Source organism: Ostrea edulis, chromosome 2 (genome assembly GCF_947568905.1).
Source record: "Ostrea edulis chromosome 2, xbOstEdul1.1, whole genome shotgun sequence".
NCBI classification, from domain to species: domain Eukaryota; kingdom Metazoa; phylum Mollusca; class Bivalvia; order Ostreida; family Ostreidae; genus Ostrea; species Ostrea edulis.
In genome coordinates this window covers 9,825,023-9,840,886 of record NC_079165.1, presented here as the reverse complement: position 1 = coordinate 9,840,886, position 15,864 = coordinate 9,825,023, and the positions used below count along the sequence as shown (strand labels likewise).

The 15,864-nt window shown below is 34.6% G+C and overlaps 1 protein-coding gene across 8 annotated transcripts in view; it reads left to right on the top strand.

Moving 5' to 3' along the window:
• LOC125682295 (sodium bicarbonate cotransporter 3-like) overlaps positions 1–15,452 on the top strand; it is a 54,901-nt gene extending 39,449 nt beyond the window's left edge. For all 8 annotated transcript variants that reach the window (XM_056156054.1, XM_056156049.1, XM_056156047.1 and 5 more), the window contains 10 exons: positions 635–768; positions 1,026–1,641; positions 4,327–4,440; positions 5,679–5,840; positions 6,148–6,326; positions 6,634–6,706; positions 7,541–7,786; positions 8,936–9,061; positions 11,411–11,619; positions 11,975–15,452. In XM_056156054.1, coding sequence (XP_056012029.1) covers positions 635–768; positions 1,026–1,641; positions 4,327–4,440; positions 5,679–5,840; positions 6,148–6,326; positions 6,634–6,706; positions 7,541–7,786; positions 8,936–9,061; positions 11,411–11,619; positions 11,975–12,140 — 2,025 coding nt within the window. In that variant the 3' untranslated portion in view covers positions 12,141–15,452. The remainder of the gene's footprint in view (positions 1–634; positions 769–1,025; positions 1,642–4,326; positions 4,441–5,678; positions 5,841–6,147; positions 6,327–6,633; positions 6,707–7,540; positions 7,787–8,935; positions 9,062–11,410; positions 11,620–11,974) is intronic.
• The last annotated feature ends 412 nt before the right edge of the window (positions 15,453–15,864 follow it).

Sequence of the window (15,864 nt, the reverse complement as noted above, 5' to 3'; positions counted from 1 at the left end):
TTCATGAATGTATTTGTTTTCCTTCATCTTATTCTAATGTCTACAGACTTTTATAAAGTGAGTTAGCTGAAGATGCTCATTACAATACTGTATTGTATGGAAGACCTATATCGTACTCGTTGCTTTGGAAAATACAGTTAGGAACATCGATATCAATCATGGTTTTCCAGACGAAGGAAAATAAACAAAATCTGATTGATTATGTATACATTCATATATCAGTTCTAGGTGTAAATACAGTGTAGTGTCAGTTTGTTGGGGGAGGTGATTAGGTCCAGAGTTATTATTACTCATGTATTTGTCTTTACATGTATGTGTATATATTTACAGTGATGGGATTTAAAGGTCAACAATCAATTTTACATGTACATGTAGTCGGGCAAGGGAGTGGCTGAATATTAACACAAATGATGAAAACTTTCCCTCACTTTCATTGATGCTCTAAATTCAAGTTTTAATAAATGTACGAAAAGTCTTGATATATAAGTTTCCCATATATTTTTTGTTTATAATTTTGACACATGCGAAATAGGTGAAAATGATCAGTCTTGTATTCATTTCCAATTCCTATGCAAGAAAGAAAGCAATCTGATGTATTTCATATGTACACATTTAGATTGATTTCCTTTGATAGGCTGTGTTTGAGAGCATTTTAGCAGCTTCAATATGTGGGATATTGTACGCCTTGTTGTCTGGACAACCCCTCACCATATTGGGCAGTACTGGTCCAGTTCTCGTGTTTGAAACAATCCTGTACCAGTTCTGCGAGTAAGATTCCTACTTCTTTCTGTAAATATAGTGTGGTACAGTTACAGTATTCAATGAATATATTTTCAAATATAGTTCTGAATGTTTAAAAGTAATTTTTTTTGTTCATTTCTGAAGAATTTGAATGAAAGGTTTTAAGATTTAAATGCATGTTGCTGATTACTGTTAAATGGGTGTTTCTATGAGAATATTGATAAGATAGGGGGAGGGGGGAAACTTTAATATGTTCCAGTACATGTATTCGAATTGTTTTCCAGTGACAATAAATGGGACTATCTGGAGTTCCGCCTATGGATTGGTTTGTGGACGGGGGGATTCCTTATCACCATGGTGATTTTGGACTTGTCTGCATGGGTACAGTATATCACCCGCTTCACCGAGGAAAGCTTTGCTCTTCTCATCTCCCTAATCTTCATCAAGGAAGCCTTCGCTAAGCTGGCGAGTGTGACGCTGAGTCACCCCATCCACTTCCCAATCGAACACCGACCAGGCTGGTGCCAGGGAATATGTCGGCCTCCTTTCCTAGATGACAACAGCTCACTGGCTAACGATACCATGGCAAATGCAACAATGGCTAACGATACCATGGCAAATGCAACAATGGCTAGCACGACAGTGATCGGTGTAACAACTATATCAACACTTAGTAATGTTACAGAAAATATGACAGACTCGGTCAATATGACTCTGTGGTGGGCCAACAAGACACTTGAGGACTGTGTGTTAAGTGGGGGGTACTGGGATCAGAGCTTTGATTGCCACAGTGACACAGAGCCAGAGGTTTTCTTCTTGTCTGTGATTCTGTTTTTGGGAACTTTCACCATAGCTATGGCTCTGAAGGGTATGCGAACCAGCAAATTTTTTCCCACGCAGGTAAGCCTATTAGTTTTGTGGTTTTCATCTGTTAAAGTTCTCTTGTAATATTGTCATTATTTGACTATTTACACCTAAATCTGACTATTTACACAGAAATCTGATTATTTATACAGAAATCTGACTATTTACACCTAAATCTGACTATTTACACAGAAATCTGATTATTTATACAGAAATCTAACTATTTACAACTAAAGCTGACTATTTACACAGAAATCTGATTATTTATACAGAAATCTGACTATTTACACCTAAATCTGACTATTTACACAGGAATCTGATTATTTATACAGAAATCTGACTATATATAAATCTGATTATTTATACAGAAATCTGACTATTTACAACTAAATCTGACTATTTACACAGAAATCTGATTATTTATACAGAAATCTGACTATTTACACCTAAATCTGATTATTTACACAGGAATCTGATTATTTATACAGAAATATAACTACATGTATTTACAACTAAATCTGACTATTTACACAGAAATCTGACTATTTACAACTAAATCTGACTATTTACACAGAAATCTGACTATCTACACAGAAATCTGACTATTTACAACTAAATCTGACTATCTACACAGAAATCTGATTATTTATACAGAAATCTGACTATTTACAACTAAATCTGACTGTTTAAACAGAAATCTGACTATTTACACAGAAATCTGACTATTTACAACTAAATCGTACTATTTACACAGAAATCTGACTATTTACAACTAAATCTGACTATTTATACAAGAATCTGATTATTTATACAGAAATCTGACTATTTACACCTAAATCTGATTATTTAAACAGGAATCTGATTATTTATACAGAAATCTAACTATTTACAACTAAATCTGACTATTTACACAGAAATCTGATTATTTATACAGAAATCTGACTATTTACACCTAAATCTGATTATTTACACAGGAATCTGATTATTTATACAGAAATATAACTACATGTATTTACAACTAAATCTGACTATTTACACAGAAATCTGATTATTTATACAGAAATCTGACTATTTACAACTAAATCTGACTGTTTAAACAGGAATCTGACTATTTACACAGAAATCTGACTATTTACAACTAAATCTGACTATTTACACAGAAATCTGACTATCTACACAGAAATCTGACTATTTACAACTAAATCTGACTATCTACACAGAAATCTGATTATTTATACAGAAATCTGACTATTTACACCTAAATCTGACTGTTTAAACAGAAATCTGACTATTTACACAGAAATCTGACTATTTGCAACTAAATCGTACTATTTACACAGAAATCTGACTATTTACAACTAAATCTGACTATTTATACAAGAATCTGATTATTTATACAGAAATCTGACTATTTACACCTAAATCTGATTATTTACACAGGAATCTGATTATTTATACAGAAATCTGACTATTTACAACTAAATCTGACTATTTACACATAAATCTGACTATCTACACAGAAATCTGACTGTTTACAACTAAATCTGACTATCTACACAGAAATCTGATTATTTATACAGAAATCTGACTATTTACACCTAAATCTGACTGTTTAAACAGAAATCTGACTATTTACACAGAAATCTGACTATTTACACCTAAATCTGACTATCTACACAGAAATCTGACTATTTATACAGAAATCTGACTACTTGATCAGAAGACTCAATCTTTACATGAAAGTTTTACTATTTATATTGATTATATGTAAGGAACGTGTATGTACTTACCACATTGACAACATGTGCTATTGTGAATTTGTTTACAGTAATCAAACCTTATGAATTACTTCCCTTTACTCCACACAGGACTTTGTTTCTGCATTTTGTATGGTCTGAGATCACAAAGATCAGGGGCATATTGTTTCTTATTTGCTTGTAATGCTGTCCTGATATAACATTTCAACTATACAATGTACAAGAAAGAAGATTGCATGTATATGGTGACCTTTTAGATACTGTATACAGGTTATTTTTGCCTTTCTACACTTGTAGACAGTTTTGCCCCGTTTTTTATTCATCCAGACATAGTTGTGTTAAAAGAGAGATATGAGAGAAAACAGTTTCGCCCACTCTTCAATTCGCCCAGTTACAATGAGGGCGAAAGAGACGAAAATAAAACAGGGGCGAATGTTTCCCTGTATACAGTATATGACCAGGGTCAAGGTCTACGATCAACTTTCAGGGAGTTTTTAGGGTCTGTAGGGGGCCGAAATAAGGCTCCGTTCCCAATGCTAAAAAGCAGACATTTTCCCCAATGTTTGCTTTAAAATTCCCAAACAATGAAAACAGATCAAAGCTGGGTAGCTCATTGCTAATAAATCTCCTTCACAGGCCCACAGATTACAATTTATGCTTCAAAATTGCTAACTAAACCTAACATTTGGTCTCTTTAATGTATCAAAATGTCAATCAGAAAGAGTCCGATTATTCCTTAATGCACTACTTTGGTTTTCTCCCTACTTCTTTGTATGGAAAATATTTCTCAATTTCAAGCAAATGTCACTGTTTTTCCCAGTTGGAAAGGCCCAGGCCCTTGAAATCAAGACCTTAAAAAAACGCTGACTTTACCACTTGGGAATTGATCACAGCTAGGGCATATTGTTTCATTTAATATCAAATTTAAAAGAAATATATATAAATTCTGTGTCATCTGTTTTAGGTGAGAGCCATTGTGAATGATTTCGCCGTCATGCTTGCTATTTTGATCATGGTGCTGACAGATTTCCTGTTGGGTATACCGACACCAAAACTAGATGTTCCTCAGGAATTCAGGGTAAAAAAAAACTAAATAGAAATTTCCAATATTTTGTGGTATGTGTACAGTATTACACTATCAGATATACAGTGATTATTTGTGCATTGCCGTGGAATTCTATCATTATAGGCCTGAGTTTTGATGAGCGATATTATGGTATGGACTTTCCTCTCCAGCCATCTGTCTGTCTGACCATTTTTACCTTTTTCATGTCTGGGTCATAATCTTTCACACTATGGGGCCTAGGACTGTCAAGCCTGGTCAGCTGATGCATCTTGAGGGGAAATGTGTGTCGTGACCCAAAAATAGGTCCCAATCTTATGGTTATGCATGCTCAAATCTGTGGAATCTCTAAAGGACACAGACTCTAACAGAGTGGTTAGTGTCCCCTGGACTATCCTTTGTTATGAGAGATTGATCACTTTTTGTCATCTTCACCTTTTCGTCTTGCACACTCTGAGGTCTAGGACTGTCAAACTTGGTCAATTGATGCATCTTGGGCCAGGGGAAGGTGTGCTTTGACCCAAAAGTACATGTAGGTCACTGTAGCCTCATTTTGGGAATTTATGGCTATACAGTGTCAGATTGTGTATGGATCATATCTTGCACACTGTAAGGCCTAGCTCTATTAAACCTGGTCTATTGACTGGGAACTTGAGGTCTATTACTGTAATTTTATTCCAATGTTGTTGCAAATGACAGCATCACAGCTGGTGACCTTTAGTACACAGACATCGATATGCATCATGTACATGTAGCTCCAGATGGGTGTATCATGTACCTTAATGGTACACTTTTTTGAGAAAAAAATCTTCATAGAGTAAACGTTTTGTGGTTTGAGGAAATAAATCAGCTTGCTGTTCTTTACAGTAGTTCACATTCTGCTGTCCATGCACGATTTGTTCGTACCACAAAAAACAATGAACATTAGACACCGGCCAGCCTGGAAATGACTGGATAAAGTCATATCTTAGTTGCAGTTTAATTTTTACTGTCAGCCAAAAGCATGGAATAAAAAAGCAGTGGACAATTTTGTGTAATGGACATAAAGACCATGAATTTAAATCTGCGTGAAAACAGATTAAAACATGAAAGTGACCAGGATTGAATTTAAAGAACTTTATACCATCTTCATTTCACATTGATTAACAGTTGTAGTTAGATCCAAGGATGTCTTCTGAATTAATGTAATGTTGGTATTTAAAACATGTAATGCCTGGTGTAGGATAAAAATTCCACCCAATTGTTTTTTATAGCCCACTAGTGATAAGAGAACGTGGCTTGTGAATCCAATAGACAAAAACCCTTGGTGGCTGCCCATAGCTGCCATCATCCCTGCACTCCTAGCCACCATCCTGATATTCATGGATCAACAAATCACTGCTGTCATTGTCAACAGGAAGGAAAACAAACTCAAGGTAAACAGTCCACACATATATAATCAGAAATTCTGTTTTGTAATCTGCGTTTTGATTGGCTATGACATTCATGGATCAACAACTCACTGCTGTCATTGTCAACAGGAAAGAAAACATTCTCAAGGTATTACTAAACACAACAGTCCAGACATAATCGGACATTCCGGTGTTCTATAATCGGACATTCCGGTGTTCTATAATCGGACATTCCGGTGTTCTATAATCGGACATTCCGGTGTTCTATAATCGGACATTCCGGTGTTCCAGATACCGAAGTTAAAGTGTATTTTTTGCTCTCTATTAACAGAAAGGAAAGGGCTACCACCTGGACCTATTCATCGTGGCCTGTCTGATAATTATCTGCGCTATCCTGGGCCTGCCATTCTTCGTGGCTGCCACTGTGTTATCCATTACACACGTCATGAGTTTAAAGAAGGAGTCAAAGTGTGCAGCACCAGGGGAGGCCCCCAAGTTCCTGGGTGTCAGGTAATTTGGACCATCTCTGAAGAAAGATTTTACATTTTGTAGTTGTGTAGGGACGTTTTCTTAATTACTAAAGAAAGATTTTACATTTTGTATTTGTGTAGGGATGTTTTCTTAATTACTAAAGAAGGATTTTACATTTTGTAGTTGTGTAGGGACATTTTCTTAATTACTAAAGAAAGATTTTACATTTTGCAGTTGTGTGAGGATGTTTTCTTCATCTCTAAAGAAAGATTTTACATTTGTGTAGTTGTGTAGGGACGTTTAGTTTACTTTTTTGCTAAGTATCTTTCTTGATTTTGCACACCAGGGAGCAGAGAGTGACCGGCCTGATGATTAACTTGATGATCGGAGTCTCTGTTTTGATGACGGGTATTCTGAAGGTACGGCAGTTGTTGTTTGTTGTGAATGGGTTAAATAAAACAAAGGGAAGTGCATTTATCAATGATTCCAGTAGATAATGTTGATTAACGCAAGGGGGATGATAGTTAGTGTTCATAATCAATACATCGTGTCGATAATCAATATGTAGTGTCGATAATCAATGTGTAGTGTTGATAATCGATTATGTAGTGTCGATAATCGATTATGTAGTGTCGATAATCAATGTGTAGTGTCGATAATCAATATGTAGCGTCGATAATCAATAGTCGATAATGTGTAGTGTCTATAATCAATACGTAGTGTCTATAATCAATACATAGTGTTAATAATCAATATATACTGTGAACCAAATTTTATACACATCACTTTTCATTCGCTAATAATTAACTAAACTAATCTTGTGATTTATGTATAATGTTCCGGGGGTGGTGACTAGTAATTCTATTGCACCTTTTCGTTTGATCTATTCTATGGGTATTTGACGTGATTGATATAATTACTTCTGCTCATCTGTAAGTTGTTTCAATCATTACGTGGTGTCGGACGAAATCCTAACGAACAGCTGGTTCATGGCAATAAATATTCCTAAGCCAAAGTTGCTGGGGAAATCTTGGGAATATTTCTCGCAGGGGTAACTGAGTCAGTTTACAGTACACTTTGTTAGTAGCTCCTCCAGGTATTTATACTTGCATGGGAATACATATACTTGTCGTTGCCTTTAGTCAATCTTAATTTATACATGATAATACGTCACGTGTCGACTTCTCTCTACAGCACATTCCCATGCCTGTGTTATACATAATAATATGTCACATGTCGACTTCTCTCTACAGCACATCCCCATGCCTGTATTATATGGAGTATTCCTCTACATGGGAGTGTCCTCTCTCCGAGGGATGCAGCTGGTGAACCGGATCCTCATCTGGTTCATGCCCCAGAAGTACCAGCCCGACTACATGTATCTCCGACACGTCCCCACAAAAAGGGTCCACCTCTTCACTGGTGTGCAGGTCATGTGCTTGGTGGTCCTGTGGATCATCAAGAGTATAAAAGAAACCTCCATAGCTTTCCCACTAATGGTAAGTTCACATCAGTAGGATGAACAGGATTAAGTATACTGGTTCCTTCACATTTCTAAATGTTACTGTAAACACGGATGTTTCCACATCTCGTTAATCGCGCATATTTCCAGTGCAAACCATAAGCATAATGTTTAATTACGCAATGTCAGTATCTTTCATTAATAAATTGCTTAACTATTGGAATAGTATGTGTGGGATTAATTTAAAGGAAATTTTCTAGTGTATATGACCCCCATGTATATATTTCCCTGGTTACAGTACATTGAATAAATGTTGAAGGCAATTAGGAAGTGAAATAAGGTTTTAAAAATGTACATAAAGCATGAAACATAGAGTTAGTGAGCATACTGTCTGGAAACTTAAGTAACTTCTTCTCAAAGTAAGATATAACATTATCCAAACACTGGATCTCACATATTGTGAATCCCCCATTGCACATATACTGTCTGGAAACTTAAGTAACTTCTTCTCAAAGTAAGATATAACATTATCCAAACACTGGATCTCACATATTGTGAATCCCCCATTGCACATGGAAAAATATGTTTGTCTTATTTTAAGGAATGCCTGAACTTAAAAACAAGGTCATTTGATTTTTGTAAAAGGAGAACAAGTCTATCATTAACTGTGTATTGACTGTTGATATCTATGTGTGTTGACTATTGATATATATGTGTATTGACTATTGATATATATATATGTATTGACAGTTGATATCTGTGTGTTGACTGTTGATATCTATGTGTATTGACTGTTGATATCTGTGTGTGTTGACTATTGATATCTGTGTGTTGTCTGTTGATATCTATGTGTATTGACTTGATATCTGTGTATTTTTTTTTTTTTTTCCAAAAAACCTATTGTTTATTATTATGTCCTTTTTATGTATTCCCAAGGGTTGTTTTAAATTGTTAAAAAAGATATCTGTGTATTGACTGTTGATATCTATGTGTATTGACTGTTAATATCTGTGTATTGACTGTTGATATCTGTGTGTGTTGACTGTTGATATCTATGTGTATTGACTGTTGATATCTGTGTGTTGACTGTTGATATCTATGTGTATTGACTGTTGATATCTATGTGTATTGACTGTTGATATCTGTGTGTGTTGTCTGTTGATATCTGTGTATTGACTGTTGATAGGTATTGGCTATGTGCTTTGTGAGGAAAGGATTGGACTGGGTATTCACTCAGGACGAATTACGATGGTTAGACGATGTCATGCCAGAAATTCACAACCGAGACAAAGAAGATAAAGAAAAGGAGAAGGTAACTCACAAAAAGTGTTCAAGGGATTACTGGAGTTGTCCTCTCTTTGACTTTGCATTGATTTATACCAGAATGTCTTGTATATATAGTGATTGTTGATTTTGTACATTACTTGATTTGCAATGTAACTCAGTATGTACAGTACCCGCAACGTTATTCTTGACATGATAAACGATAGAACACGATACACGCACGATAGGATAGGATACACGCACGATACGATAGGATACACGGTAAACCTGATAAACGCAAAACCTGATAAACGATCTTCACGATAGACCTGATAAACGCAAAACACGATAAACGATATTCACGATAAACGGAAAACCTGATAGAAATGTTGTAAATTTAGAAACAATTTAGACAGAACGAAAGTTTGATACGTACAAAATAATTTCATTATGTTGATAATAATATTGAAGGATTCCAATACTTAATATATACCTAAAGCATACAATGTAATTATCCACGGTTGTACGTTTATTTTTTTATTTTTTAAAAATTCTATTTATGTTTTCTTTAACGTCATTATAGCTAAAATCCGGAAGCTAAACTATATACGGTATTGAATTCATTATTTGATATCTATATGAATTTTCTCAGCCAATGATTCTAAAACGTATATTGTCACCTTGAATGTTTAATATATGAATCATAAATGAAGTGATTGATTTTTATCTTGCTTAACGTCACCATGACCGGTGAAGAGCTTTTAAATTTAGGCTTATGCTCGGCAATTACGGCCATTGAGCAGTGAGGGTTTTTTAGCGTGCCACACCTACCGTGACACGGGGCGTCTGTTTTTAAGCTCATCTCCGAGGACCCGTGGTATTCACACTTGATACCGAGTGTTTAGCAATTAAACAGGGAATTAACAAAATGGAATATAATGTAGTGATATCATGCTTCAATAACTCTCTTATTCTGTTGTCTATTATCTTTGATATCAAATAAAACTAAGTAATATTTTGTGTGTAGCGAGGAGGGGGGTTATTTTGCATCAAGCTCTGAGTTCACCGCTCTTTCAACAACTACAATTATTTTCATAATGACCGCTTTAAATTCAATCCACTGCACTACACCATATGTTCATATGTTAGATATTTCTACACTATGAGTGATAATTGATAGTCATAAGTAATTGGAACATATTCATATGAATTGATATTTTGTTAACAAAAAATAAATAAACTATTAAAAACATATACGAAACTCGGCTTGATTTAAAGTCGCAATTTAGAAACGCTTTAAATTAAATGTTTTGTGTTTAGCATGTAAAAAAATTCAAATAATCATCAAAACCGGCATACATTTCCAGTATCTACACGTACGACTATTGGTATATGTGTACATGTACAAATAAAAAAACAAAACAACGATGACAGCTGAATCGTGCCCAATTGAGCAGAACTTTGGGAGATGCAATATACCCTTGCACTCTTTTAAAACTTAATCTTCTAAATGTGTGAAATACAATGCCCCTGAGAATGATTACTGTCAAAACACGGGTGATACACAAAATCAGATAGATAAGAACGCGCACAAGTTCAGTAGTTGATATATATTAAGTTGAATACAGGTGTCAGAACAAAATCGGAAGAAAAAGAACCATTATTAAAATATATGTAATAAACAATGTAATTTACTGATTTTTCCTTTCAGATCGGAACTTTCTATTTCTCTGTTAGTGTTAATTACAAATAATTGTTTCTAGACAAGGAACTGTTTATGAACTCCAGATGAAGGAGCTTTCAGTTTTATTGTCCTCGGTTTGCTCGGCAAACCACTGCCTACTTTCCAGACAGAATGACATTGCGATAAATTTTCACCCTCTCTGGACAGACATATAGCTCTTTTTCTGCTTTAAAATAAACATCTTTATGTTCTCCTTCAAATATACTGTCTTTCCTCGATTCCTAAAAATAGCTTCTTTAACAAAACGAATAAAGCTTTCGGAAAGTATCTTACTTTTTCATTAGATTTAATATACGATCCCGATAGTTTCCGAAGCTACACGATAAACGATTTTCACGATAAACGGAAAACCTGATACACGCATAATACGATACACGATAGACCTGATAAACGCAAAACACGATAGAAAACGGAAAACCTGATACACGATAGGATAGGATACACGCACGATACGATAGGATACACGCACGATACGATAGGATACACGCACGATAGAACACGATAGGAATGTCAAGAATAACGTTGCGGGTACTGTACATGTGCTAGAATAAAACAAAACTTCTTTGGAACCCAATTTGAATGATAAATTTTACTGTGACTAGGATGAATTTTATAATCACTCAGTCATATTTTTTTTTGTTCATTCCTTTCAAGGAAAAAGAAAAGGAAAAAGAATTGGTAATGCAGAATGGAGCTTCCTCTTCATCAGCCAATTCTTTCCACATGAACGTTGTCAAAGTTGGAATTAACAGCCCGGACAGCGATATATGCATATCTGATGAAATGGCCAAAACTAGTCTGTGGAAGTCCATTATTGCCAACGAGTCATCACCCTCACTAAACAGCAACAACAGTGTATCAAAGTAGGTTCTAAGTTCATTGAACAGAACAATAAGACTTATGTAAACTGGCATGTATGTCGGAACATGTATTTTGATAGAGAGCCAAAATTGGAAAACACAGACAAACAGGATGAAAATGGCAGTTAATCTGTCAGTGTAGTTTATCAGTTATTTATTAAAGATAAGGAATTCTGCAAACCATTGTATTTGTTCTATCAGTAAAATAAAAATGATACATATAGGCAAATGTTTGTATTACCAGGAGAGCATGGCAGACACACGGATATCACGGTGTCCATTGTCTGTCTGTATAGAGTCAGGTAACACAAAGTTCCTTAGAACACTTCTTTTAATAATGATGTTTTACCCATTTCAGACACCACCATAAAAAACACAAAAGCAAATCCTCAGGTCAAGCCGTGTCCTTCTATATTGATGAGGAAGAAAAAGAGCACCTGTTGCCAAAAAATACCCCGGAAATTGTGGTGGATCCACCCAGTCGAGACGAAAGCGAGGTAGATGAAAAGGACAGTAAGATGTGATCACACTGGCAGGCTCCCCACTTAATTTTTAGTCCCAAATAGAATGTGATTTCATTGTGTTAAGGATTAATTTACAATATTTATAGATTGGATCTTGTTGAATTGCATTTATCGTACTTTGTGTGATTGAGGTGAAAGTCTGTTATATAAGGTCACCTTTTTTATCCATTCTGTACATGTAATTGTCAGGAACATATTGTCTAATGTCAGAGGCACAGCCATAGGCTGTTAACTCTATCAATGTCTGCTTGCATTATCTCTCAGTCGTGATTGTTACAAAACATCTCATCCACATTTAGTACAGGTCGGTACCTTGTGTCATACAATGTACTTAACATGTTGGAAATGAATATTCAAGCCTGCAATGATTTTTGACTTGGTTTTGATGTAAAATGTTTACAGTTTGTCATCCTATGTACTTGTCCTACATTTTTATACAGTCTCAGTCACTCTTTGAAGAATTAGGAGTACCAAAAATAGAGAATATTTTCTTTTCATAGAAAAGGCAGCAATTAATTTTGTGTTTTTTAAAATCTGAATTGAAAATTCAAAAAAAAGAAATTCATTAGAAACCTGGACCTGATATGTTGTATGTTCGTTGTGTAATGAATATTGCAGTTTTAAACATGTTACAACAGTTTTAGCAATTGAATATACCTGTACATGAATTTTTAATAATTTATCGTGTATTTTTAGTTTTATATCAAAATCTGTGTTTTTAGGTGATTTTTTTTAGAATAATTTTGTCTCGGTCTTTGAAGCTTTATCCATTGATCCCAGTGCAGAACACTTTAAAGTATGAATATCAATTTTATTCAAAGTAGAAAATCCAAACCCATGTGGAAATCCTGACCTGCATAAAGGTCTTATTAGTAATATATACATGGATTTTTCAATCAATTTTTAAGTTTGTCTCATTTGTTGGTGTTTTTAGTAAGATTTGTTCATTTACATGTGCATTATATTTTTCCCCATTGTTACAGCACTGTAGAACATTAGTTAGAGTGTTGATTCATCTAATGATGTAGAGATTTCTTGTATTGCATTTTTGTTAGAGGTTGTTGGGACTGGAAATATGTCATCGTGTAAATGAAACTTTTTCTCAGAAATCATTTTGATGTGGTTTTATCTGGATATGTGGGCAACTCCACTCCACAAAATGGAGGTCCAGAGTGTCCTTTGTTAAATGTTCCTTGATTGTAGCACAGAGACATAAAGGCTTTCTTCTATCACAGAGGAAATTCTGTAACAAACTGTCCTGTTGAAAGTTCATTAATCCTTTTCCACAAAAATGTTTTATTAGAGAACAGGTTTTAGCAGAATCGCCAAAAATATACAAGTATTTTATGTTAGCTATGAGGAAGCTAGGTATTTAGTTTTAACCACTGATAGTGCATCTTTTTGAAATTTAGAATAATTCATGGTGCAGAGGTTTCGATTTTTCATACGACGTCCTCTGAAATAAGAGCACCGTGTAAGCATTTCATATTACAGAGAGAAATTCTAAATCCATGCATTACACTAACAATAATCTCGTCTGCGAGTGATCTCCGATGCAATATTGAGCCGTTAACTGTATGTTAAACCCTCTTTTCTTTTAATTAATGGATAAGAATGTAGTGCAGAATTATCCACCAATCTGTGATACTTGTAACAGTTAACAATTATTTTTATATTTAATATAAATGTGTGTTCAAAATATTTGTTACCTGCATTATTGAAAGTTTGTCAGTATAAATTGTTTTTTTTTTCTTGTTTGCCTTTTTTTTTTCCCATTTCATGTTTCATTTCCACTGGGGCTTTAGTTTTTGTTGTTCATCCAGAGCTTGCAATAATCATTTGTAAATTTGTGCTTTTAAGAATCATCACTCAATCATTTTTTTCATTTTGTCAAATACTCTTTACACAGATCTCATAAAGCTTCGACCTAAAATTGCTCACCATTCATTCTACATGTAATCAACACATATATGCATCAGTGTTTCTAGAGACTGTGAATCTATTGGTACAACGTTTGGATGATGCTGTATATGTACTCAGGCATTAAATAACATATCATATTTTTGTTTGCTTCATACATGTACTGTAAATCACTATTTTTTAGAATGTTTAGGAAATACTTGTATACAGAATATAGTTTATATCCTTGCCTCCCCCCCCCCCCCCCCCCCCCAACAAATACATGTAAAAGCATGAGACATCATTTGTGTGACCTGATTTATCAAAGTACATGACTTAAAGCCACTTATTATTATTCATTTCAAGTTATCATTCATAAAATTCACAGCATTTGTAAATCTGATATAATCAAAATGGTCTTTCTAGTGATTTTTGTTACTGAATACTTAGTATGCAGTTCCTGGTGTATTTCATGGTGTCTTAAACATTAAACTATTTAACAGGACATTTATTACTAACACTTTTCTGCAAGTTCCCTCAACGCTGACTATTGTCATCGTTAATCACAAGATCATAAATACTTCATATCTTTTCGCTGAAAGTTTGTAATCCTGTGTTTGGAAAGGGAAGATAGGTTGAAGTTTTATGCTGTGCAGGAAAATGAATACTAAAAATGTGTCATCATTTCAAATTATATTTCAAATTCTGTTTTATGTAGTTTCAATTTGTCAAACCGTTCACTTAAACAGCATCATTTTTCCAAAACAGATTTCAACTTTGGGGAAAAAATCATTTAGTTTATCATTTGAGTAAATCAAGTGATTTATAACCACTTAAAACTTCTTGGCAAACTGATTTTGACTATGTATTACTCCTTTTATCTCCTAGGCACCTGATCCCACCTCTGGTGTGTCCGGGGATCCGTGTTTGCCCAACTCTGTATTTTTTATTCCTTATAGGAATTATTGAGATTGATCCTTGATCGTTATCTTCACCTTTCATGCTCTTCTATTTTGATAACACTGCAATTTAAACAATGAATTTTATGAATATTTTATGAATGATTAAGAATTGAATTCTAGACATTATAAACTGACCCTGTAGAGATCTAATGGTGATCTCGGACATTGATGTGGTCAGTTGACTGTAACCTGTATTATGTTTGTACCATCACGAGCCACTCATTAGTTTTGGTTTGTTTTTATTTCGCATGTGCAGTGGATTTTTACTATGTTGGTTGTTATGTACAAGGAGAAGATGGTTTTCCTTTTATTAATATATATGATGATGTACTTTGTTAAACAATAGTTTTGTGATTAAATCCTTATTGAATTAGGCAGGTATATGATGACATAAAAAGTTGTGTAGTCAGTAAAATCATGCTGAACGTGAATAAATCATGAAGAGAAATGACTTGGTCTTGCCTCCAAAGAATTTTTTTTTTGTCTTGCGTGGAGAGAGCAGCATTATGTAGAATGGGGAAGGGGGCTCTTCTTTTTTTTTTAATTTCGGTTATTTTTAGATACAAAGTATGTAATATTCAGATGCAAAGTATGTTGTATTCACATGCAAATTAGGGTATATTGGTGACACCCCCCTCCCTACTTTTTTTTTTTTTTTTTTTTTAGGTAAACACCCCTCCATGTCATTATTTTCTTGTCAGGGGTCAAGAATTGTAGACAATGGTGAAGTCCTCTTTTCCTCTGGGTCGCCCCCACCACCCACCCCTCTCCTTTGAAAAAAATATATCCTATGTTACCATGTGCCTGGAGAGAGAGAGAGAGAATCGACTCTCGCTGTACTTTTTCTGATCAGATTTTCTTGG